Below are 9,694 nucleotides of genomic sequence, written 5' to 3' on the forward strand. Positions count from 1 at the left end.
TATTTGCAATTCTTCCCACTTTATTCCTTAACTAACTTCCATCCAAAAAACTAACAGAATTTGCCACATCGCTAACACATTAGCTCCATATGTGATGTAAAAAATTCACTAAAGATGCAAAAAAATAAAAAATAGAAAACAAAAACTTATAAGTGAACTTTTTTTTTTCAAATTTATTCATAAACATTATTACATTAGCTAAAAAAATTAAAACAAATTTAACTAAAACAAGAAGAAAAAAAATTACTAAAGACGAACAAATATGAAAATATATTTATTCAAACACCTGTATTGTCAATTATGAAATAAAAAATTTACTATCATTTTTTTTTAATCTTTAGTGAACTTTTTTTTTTAGCTGTATCTAATTATAATGTAATAATATTTATGAATAAATTTCAAAAAAAAAAAAAATCACTAGAGACTAAAAAAAATCCTCTTTTTTTTTGTTTTTTATTTTTTGCATCTTTAGTGAATTTTTTACATTATATAGAGCTGATGTGTTAGTAATGTAACAAATTCTGTTACTTTTTTGAATGGAAGTTAGTCTAAAAGTAAAGTGGAAAGTATTGCAAATATGAAGAATCAAAATGGGAAAGATTACAAACATGAAGGCCAAAATAGGTAAAAATCAAATTTAAAGCGCCAAAGTGAGACGGATTGTAAATATAAAGGACCAAAGTATGAAGGATTGTAAACATAAAGGGCCAAAATGAAAAAAATCAAATTTAAAAGGTCAAAGTGAGAAATAAGTGAAATTTTAAGAGGGCAAAGTGTAATTTACCCAAAGATAAATGTGTCATGGAAATAGAATTTTCCAAAAACAAAATCACTAGATGAGAAATACCCCACTCATATTCACAGAATCAAAGATTGCTCAATTCACACCATTTTACTGTTTCAAAACCTCCAAACAAAAACGATTTCCGCAAATGTAGGTAGTTGATATCCAAGCACTTTATTTTTATTCAGAAATTAATATTAGAACGACACAAATAGAAAAAAATTGAGCCAAAATAGAGTAGAAATAGAAACTACCAACTTCTTGCCTTCCAGTAAGACCCAGGAGATGCCCAAAAAACACAGCACACAAACTAAAACAAAGACTACCATTTTATTTATATGAAAAAATAAAAATAAAAATAAAGTTTTTAACCCTCAAAAAGCAACACCGCACTAAACAAACATATAGCATATATAGCTTCATGGAATAAGAAGGTAGGAAGTGGGAAGTCATATGAGATTCATACAAGTTCTCTGCTAATTACCATAGAATATCCCCTTGTACTGGAACAGTATAACATAGATCTGAACAGTCATTAAAAACAAAACCTTAATAAAAGGATGGATGCTTCCATCTAGCAAGCATTTTAAAGGAGAAAGGAACATCATCTACTTCTAATCCAACTTTCCTAACACCAACCACCGATATCAAAAAATTTCAGCGATATGCACCACCATACATCTGAGCTGAAGCATCATACTGAGGGGGGTAGCCAGGCTGGGGTGACAGACTTTTCCCATAACCGCCACCAACAGGTGCGGGCCCAGCCCCAGGTACACCACTACTTCCATAACCACCACCTGAATGTGGGACAGACTGATCATAGCCCGGTTGCTGCGTTGGAGCGGGTTGAGCATACCCAGCTTGCCCAGTCGGTGGTGCACCATAATAAGCTGAACCAGGAGCACCACTGTAAGCTGGATCTGCGGGGGCACCTTGGTAGCCACCATAGCCTGCATTGTTCTGAGTAGGTGGTTGTTCAGTGTAACCAACTTGTTGTGAAGATGGGTATGAACCATAACCTCCGGTTGGTGCTATTTGAGCATAACCTTGAGCTGGTTGTCCTCCTGCGGGCTGACCATAACCAGAAACTGGCTGACCACCTTGCTGGGGATAGGCAGATACAGCAGCAGGTGGCGGCTGATTATAACCATCGGTAACAGATGCAGAACCATATGGGGGTTGATAAGTTTGCTGTGTGGGCCCACTTGACGCGTAGGGGTATGTCTGCTGAGGTGGCACATTTTGACCATAAGGAGGCTGGGTCGATGAGATGGGACCTTGATAAGGCATATCACCTGGTTGACTAGCTCGAGGCTGACCATAGACATGGGAAGGAGGTCCATGTGGTGGCATGCCATAAGATGGTGCCTGCTGAGCATAGCCTGAATGAGTGCCTTGAGAATAACCTCCTGACTGTGAATCTCCTCCATAGGAATGATGACTCGGAGCCTGGTTTTCATATTTTGTTTCGTTGTATCCCTGGCCGTAACTCTGAGGAGGTGCAGATTGGGAATATGGAGCTTGCTGATACTCCGGACCATGTGGCTGTCTGTAATTGTAATTTCCCTGTGAAGAAGGTGGGCCCATAGGGGTAGGGGAAGGGCCAGGACCATGAACAGGATTAGATGACGGTGCATCAACCATATGACCTTGTCCGCCATAATAGTCATAGCCACCACTTTGGGGTGGGGGGCCTTGCATTGTTGCTGGAGGCCTTTGCTCCCATCCCGGACCAAAGTTACTTCTTGAAGCCACTTGTTGCGGGCGATAATTACCATACGATTGAGGAGGATACTGTGAATTCTGAGAAGGATATGGCCCACGTTGCGGATAATCATACCCCATTGGCTGCGCATGATGTTGACCTCGGGGTCCCCATTGTGGCGGACCAGCTGGCCCACGTGGTCGAAACCCCTGCTGACCGCCAGAGAGAGGAGACGGCCTTACAGACTAATCAATGCAATAAAGAAGGGAAGAAAAAAACAAAAACAAAAAAACATAAGTTAGCAACTTTTTACTCGATCTATTTAAATAAATATGATACTGTTGATCAATAAGAAACAAAAGGAAATTGAATGAAGAAGTTGCTGCTTCAGATCCAGTTCCTGATTATACAATGGAGGTGCTCATGGTTGTCAGTTTGTCACAAACACAGCAGTTAGAGTAGCAAACATACAAGAATACAATGACAAAAACCGTAATATCAACCCACATAAGCTAACAAATAGAAATGGTTGAATAAGATACAGAGATCTGGAAAGCCAAAGGAACAAAGCATTTGCAGAAGAAATTGAAGAAATTTGTGCACATTTATGCTCAAAATTTACATTGGTACCAATCCAAATGTGCCAAAACAAAATAAAACAGATAACATTGACAAATGATGAAGTGAAATAAAAGAAAATAATTCACCCAAAAAAGAAATAAAAGAAAATCAAACAAAAGCGCACTGGCTTAGCTCGTGTTTGTGCTATAAGGACATGTTAGAGACATTCAAGTGTAGGAACCAAATTCTTACATGTACCAAAAGAAACAAACAGCAGAACCATGAAACACAATTCTTTTCTCAAACTGCAACAAAATATATACACATCACATTCCAAATCTTCTGAAATTCAAAACCCTCATCCAGAAAATAATGCTAACATCCACTTTCCACTGTTTCAGGAAAACTGAAGAAAAAACAGGACATATCAACAATGAGCAAAAGTTACACATGCACAAATCAGATTATGGCCGAATTAGACACTTACACCCATCAACTCTTAGATGTGCAACTTCTTACCAGTTCAAATTTCTAGTCGCTAGCCACTGTACTTGACTTGTTGCTCCTTGCAACTCATGTCCCAACACTAATGTAACACAACTGCGACCCTCAACAGCTTCAAAATGTGCAAAATTTACATCAACTTCGACTGCCCACAAGTTTCAACACGAGCACATATATGCTGGGAAGTTAATGTCCCTAAGAATACTATGTATTATTTTGCAGCAAACAGTATCCAAATCATGCCCAGAACTTCAAATGCTCAACTGACGAAGTCATCAATGATAGTTTCATGTCAAACAACACTGTGTTTGCAATCTATGAATCGTGTAAAAAATGATTCTAGAAATCTCCTAGTAACATCAACCTTTAGCAGATGAAAATGATTCGCAATGAATTATAGCCAGAAGCATGGTGTAGAAGCACCAACCAGTAGTTTTGGACAAAAATATATGGGACCCTAATTGATGATCTCCAGCACAGATTTTGGCCAGCATATCAAATATGAAGTAAAATTGAAGGTTTTGAACAAATAAAAAGAATATGGAGGGGGCAAAAACATTTGCATTTCAAGTACCATAAAAATCAGTCATCATCAAACAGAAGATTGCATACGAGCTCTTTCAGAATTCTTAGACAACAGAATGCCAACATTGATTTTGACTTCAAATAAATGATTTGCTAACATTGTGCAAAGCTCAATGCAAAAAGAACATACCATATCCTTCAAATGTTTCAGGATAGATCAGATCAAATTTGGGAAATATGAATCTTACACAAACTTGAAAAATGATGACTTAGCCAGGCATGACACTATTGACCAACAAGTCTCATGCATAGAAAAATGGGGACACTAGAGGACTAAGACTAACACAACATGGTGGTAGTAATACTATTTAGTTTTAGTTTTAAGTCTCAAAGCAAATCTTACCAACTATTAACATCCTGCAATCGCGAGAGTTAATGCCTGATACCTCTCTTCAGTAGATGAGAGTGAATAGTGGTTGTTTATTGCTACACCAAGAAGGAAATGCTGACACCATGAGGAAGGCAATAGCCAAATCTGCACTTTTAAAAGCCAACCAATTCGAAATCGGCACCTTCAATATAAATAAATCAAGGTAACCCTCAGTTTGAATATAAGATCTTCCCAACTGCAGTCAGATGACCTTTAGCATGGATCATTCATCAATATCGCTAACCCTCATGAATTCTAATGAAGCTCTCACTCCAATACACAACTATGCAACAATTCTTTCTTCAACAGATGAAAAAGCCCGACTAAAGCAACACAATATATAGGAACCGTTACATGTACATGCAATTATCCAAACATGTAATTATATCATGACAGTAAATTGATATATCGGTTTGGCATATAGAACAGCTAATACTGTGTAAAATCTGTACATCAGCTTAATGAAGACCAAATCAGCAAATTTTTGTAGTACCTTACCCCAGTTTTAGCTACTCAAACCTACAAAAAAATTTACAATGCATAATACTCACATGCCTTCGGATATGACATCATCTCAACCAACCAACAGTAGTACTGATCAAGAATACTTTCATGTAACATGATAAGTGCTCAGCCTATCTTTACACAAGGGATGACCAAGCAATGCATGTTCTCTATCTCTCTCTCTCTTTCTCTCTCATTTTCTGAAAACATACTGCCAATATAATCATCAACCATGCTAAACACTGACGAAAGAATCTCTTTTTCTTTTCTTTTTTGTAAGTGATAAGAGAAGCTGAACCTAGTTGGAAAATAGATAGGTCCACATATGCTTCTAGAGAAATCCACAGATAGCACACAAGGCCCTAGTTAAGATAAGATGGTTTAATGTGGTACATTAAAAGAGTTTGACACAATTTATAACACAGACCATGACATTTTACAGATGTGATAGCAACAAATGAAAGGAAAATATATATATATATATATATAAGTTACAAAATAACATACTACTGGGGTAAGATGTAATATCTTCAAGCAAACACGTGCAAGAGTAGGTCGATCCATGCTATTCTTTATTTATATCTCATTACATAAGGCCCCAAATCCGTATGAACTATTGATTAACATTTAACATTTTACCATTTTTCACAAAACCAAACCAAGAAAAAAACATGCTGCGATTCAGAACAGTAATTCATGAAAGCAAACTTGATCATATATTTAATAAGAAAATATGAAAAATAAAATGTTACAATCATCTCCTGCAAGGAGCATACCAAAGATACAGTCTATAAAGGTGAACAATTGATAAGATAATGCTTCAATAATTCAGTTTCTAGTTGTCAAGAGGATCAGGAGTCAACAAAAAATTACTTGTGATGTAACAATTAATAAGTAAGGAGAAATAACATCCACTTCAATTTACTCAAAGGAAAGGTGAAACGTTGAAACAAACCTGACTCATAACTTCCTTTATCATTTCTCTTGCCATCTCAATCTGCTTCTTATCACCAGACACACGCACTGTCCTTTCCTTAGATTGGTCCCCTTCAGGAAGATGTTGTGGTATCAACTGAAAAAAACGACATTGTCAGTATTTGTAAAATGATATTTAACTCTTATTAAGGAGTCTACAGCCATGTTTGGTTTGTATTTGTGAAAAAATTTTGAAAAATAATTTTCTATAAAGTGCTTACATTGTCAGTATTTGTAAAATGATATTTAACTCTTATTAAGGAGTCTACAGCCATGTTTGGTTTGTATTTGTGAAAAAATTTTGAAAAATAATTTTCTATAAAGAGCTTACAAAATTTGAAGATTTGTTTAGTTGTATGTTTTGAAAATAGTTTTTGAGTTTGGAAAGTTTTTTTTTTTTTTTTTTTTTTGTAGTTGAATAGATGGATGTGAGAAAAAAAGTAACCGATTGATGTATAATAGAGAAAAAAGTGATTTTGAATTTTCTTTTTAAAAAAATTCAACCAAACAAATTTTTGAAATTTTTGAAACCAAACAAGGCCTACACCTCTGTTAAAAATCCTTCTACTTATTCTCACATACATCTCAGCGCAAGACTACCTGAATGCGTGCCCCTGATCTTGTCTGTAGGCTTTTAATAGTCTCCCCACCTTTTCCTATGATTACACCAACCTAGAACAGAAGAAAGTTGAGATACGGCAGGGTCAGAAAGAAGCAATAGAGAGACAGAGTGGAAACCACAAAAACAGAAGACAAAACTAACCTTCTCATTCGGAACTTGTATGAGAATTTGATCTGCAGCCCCAGCAGCCTGTACAGTACTGAAGCCCCTAGCCACAAGGGCAGGGGAACCCCCAGCATCAGCCTATAAAAGCATAAGCATGGCTTTAGCAAAAGGAAAATTCAGAACTACTATCACCAAAAACAAATCGTTACATCAAAAGAACAAAGTACACACTGGTTAACCATAAACAAAAAGTGGGAGCAATTAAGGAGTGGAAGAAAGAAAAAGAGAACAAATCAAACAACATGAGACCTCTTCTATAACATCCTTAATCAGTTTTTCAGCCTTGTTTATATTTTCCAAAGTTCCTATTAGTTCCACAGGCCTGGTGGAAGAATAAGGATCAGCTTCACCATCCCTTGTGATCTGAATCTTGGCACCTGAATTGATTTGCAAAAACCGTATAGTATCCCCAGCCTTGCCAATGAGAACTCCAACCTGCACCAACATTTGCACAACAATCATTGAGGAAACACCTTAAAGAATATAGAAGCTTGCTAATTCCATAGATCAAAGCAGACTAAATGTTAAATGTTCATGAGCCGTATGGTGAAACAGAAGAAGATGGTCACTAAACATGCCCTTCCTCTGATGCAGTAGACAGCTCATATACAACTAACGATTATTTTCCATCACTCAAGGGCTCAAAATTAATATCATTTTCACAAATAACCCTGTATTTATTAAACCAATTAGTTCTCTGATCTGCGTCAGGCTTCCATCCATCAAATTAGTCCATCAATCAAATCTACAACAAATTAAGGGCTGATTTGGCATAGACTATATAATCAATCTTTTATCTTTTTTTTATCGCATCACCTCTCTCCTCTTCTGCACATCTTTTCTTAAAAAGACAAAAAGTGCACTTTTTTAGGACACCCACAAACCAACCCTAAATTTCTCCTTCCCTTTTCTTTTTCTTTTTTATTTTTTCTTTTTTTTGTGGGCAGGGGTGTTTGGGTGAGAGGAAGGTTGATCTATCCTGCTTCAAATTTAGCTTCTTCTTAATAATAACAATAATAATAATCAGGCGCTAAACCCAACCAATAATGTTCCTCTACAACATCAGAAGAACCCGAATTGGGTATACAGTAATATTTTAAATTCACCTTATTATTAGGAACCTCCATTTTCCGTGACATTGTTTGAGTCTCAGACACAGGTTGCTCTTCCGCAGAAGAAAAATCCCCTTGTTGAGGAACTTCTGCTGAGGGTGGTTCCTGAAGCTCCCCTCCGGATGGCTCTTCCAGAGCACTTTCCAACTGTGGATTTGCAATGGAGGGTGGCTGAGTGTCCTCTTTCTCGTGATCATCAGTAGAAGGAAATTGTTCACTGTTCACGGTCTCCAAAGCTCCCTCTGTAGGCTGCTGAGTATCCGTTGACTCGGTATTATTATTCTCCACAGATGGCTTTTCAGGATCCTCCTCCACAAGTTCATCCACCTTCTCTTCTTGTACTCCGTTCTCAACTACTACCACATCTGAAAAAACAAACAGTTATACATAAAATTTACAATTCAATCAAGAAATTTAGTGGTATGAATCCAGAAACAATATATACACACGTCCACACAAACTCAAGACCCTTTCCTTCCCTTCCAATTAGAACTTGACAGGATATCAAAATTAACTTTTTTTTCCACAATGTATCTTCTTTGAAAACAAATGGAATCACATAAGAGCTCAGTTTCAAGATTTTTATATGAAAAATTCAATCTTTTAAGGGTAAAAATTTCCGCATAAATAAATAGAAGCAATCTAAGTACATGTGCCCATGAAAACAGTAGAAACAGAGAAAATGCATTCTGTCTAAAAAACTAGTGCGACAAAACCACAATGCCAAAACCCTAGACACGCAATCGCACCAAATCTAGCAGAGAAATGAAGACAATACCTGAGCCCTTGAGATTCTCCTGCAAACGAGGTCGTTTCGCTTCGGACTCGTCGCAACCACCACCTTCGACAGCCTCCTCCTCCTCTTTCTCCTCCACCTCCTCCTCAGCTCTCTTGATGGAGTCCGATTCGTTATCGTTCGCATTTGAGTCGGCTATCAGTGTTTCAGGCTCCAAATCTTCATACTTGCGCTTGTGATCCAACGGCAGAGGACTTGCCGCCGCCGCCGCCGCCGCCGCCGCCGCAACCTCTTCCTCCGCCATGGGGAAATCGGGCAACTAGGGTTAGGGTTTCAACAGAGTGCTGGTCTGAAAATAAGACTTATGAGAGAGAGAGAGAGAGAGAGAGAGAGAGAGAGAGGGGGGTCTAGGTCTAGATGAGAAGCCAATAGATGTGGCTATATATGTAGTACTATTACTTATTACATGAGGATGTGGGCCTCCGGCTCAGATATTTTTTTTATTAAGGAATCAAATTAATCCATTAAAATTTGAGTGCTGATGTATCTATTAGTGTCTTAATTAATATATTAAGAGTTTGTTTGGGATATTTTAAAAAAATATATTTTTTAATTTATTAATTTATATAGATTGGATTTAGATTATGTTTGATGTGATGTGTTAGAGAGGTGATGTGATTTAAATAAAATGATATGAATTAAATAGGATAGTGACTTTTTGACTTTTTGTATTATGTAGATGCCAAAAGCCTAATATTAAGGGATTATTTTGAATGATTTAAATAAATATATTTTTTAATTTTTTACAAAAAAAAAAAAGTAAAATATGAGTTGATTTTGAAGTGATGTGGTAGAGAGCTGATGTGATTTAAATAAGATGATGTGACTTAAATATGATAGTGATTTTTTTAAATTATGCCAAACTAGTCTTAATTGTGTCGCCCCAAATTTTTTTTTGAAACATCAAGGGAAATTAAATAAACAAAATGACTTAATAAACTAAAAAGTTGACATCTTAATAGGGTATTCCAACTCTCGTACATAACCAAAGGTTCAAATAATATTAAA

The 9,694-nt window shown here is 36.5% G+C and overlaps 1 protein-coding gene across 3 annotated transcripts; it reads right to left on the bottom strand.

Annotated features, from left to right (window-relative positions):
* Nucleotides 1–1,095: 1,095 nt before the first annotated feature.
* On the bottom strand, nt 1,096–9,070 carry LOC114266897 (uncharacterized). 3 transcript variants are annotated; one of them, XM_082872624.1, is made up of 7 exons: nt 8,669–9,070; nt 7,885–8,255; nt 7,028–7,213; nt 6,755–6,856; nt 6,592–6,663; nt 5,972–6,088; nt 1,096–2,737 (listed from the first exon to the last, which is right to left on the bottom strand). In XM_082872624.1, the coding sequence occupies exons 1-7, from the start codon at nt 8,928–8,930 to the stop codon at nt 1,442–1,444; spliced, it is 2,406 nt and encodes an 801-aa protein (XP_082728750.1). In that variant the 5' UTR covers nt 8,931–9,070; the 3' UTR covers nt 1,096–1,441. The 3 variants fall into 3 exon arrangements, with proteins under 3 accessions (XP_082728750.1, XP_082728752.1, XP_082728751.1); XM_082872626.1 differs by having other exon boundaries at nt 7,885–8,243; nt 8,669–9,044; XM_082872625.1 differs by having other exon boundaries at nt 7,885–8,246; nt 8,669–9,044.
* Nucleotides 9,071–9,694: the final 624 nt, after the last annotated feature.

The sequence above is a fragment of the Camellia sinensis genome, chromosome 6 (genome assembly GCF_055761805.1).
Source record: "Camellia sinensis isolate YWXY chromosome 6, ASM5576180v1, whole genome shotgun sequence".
Taxonomy (NCBI): domain Eukaryota; kingdom Viridiplantae; phylum Streptophyta; class Magnoliopsida; order Ericales; family Theaceae; genus Camellia; species Camellia sinensis.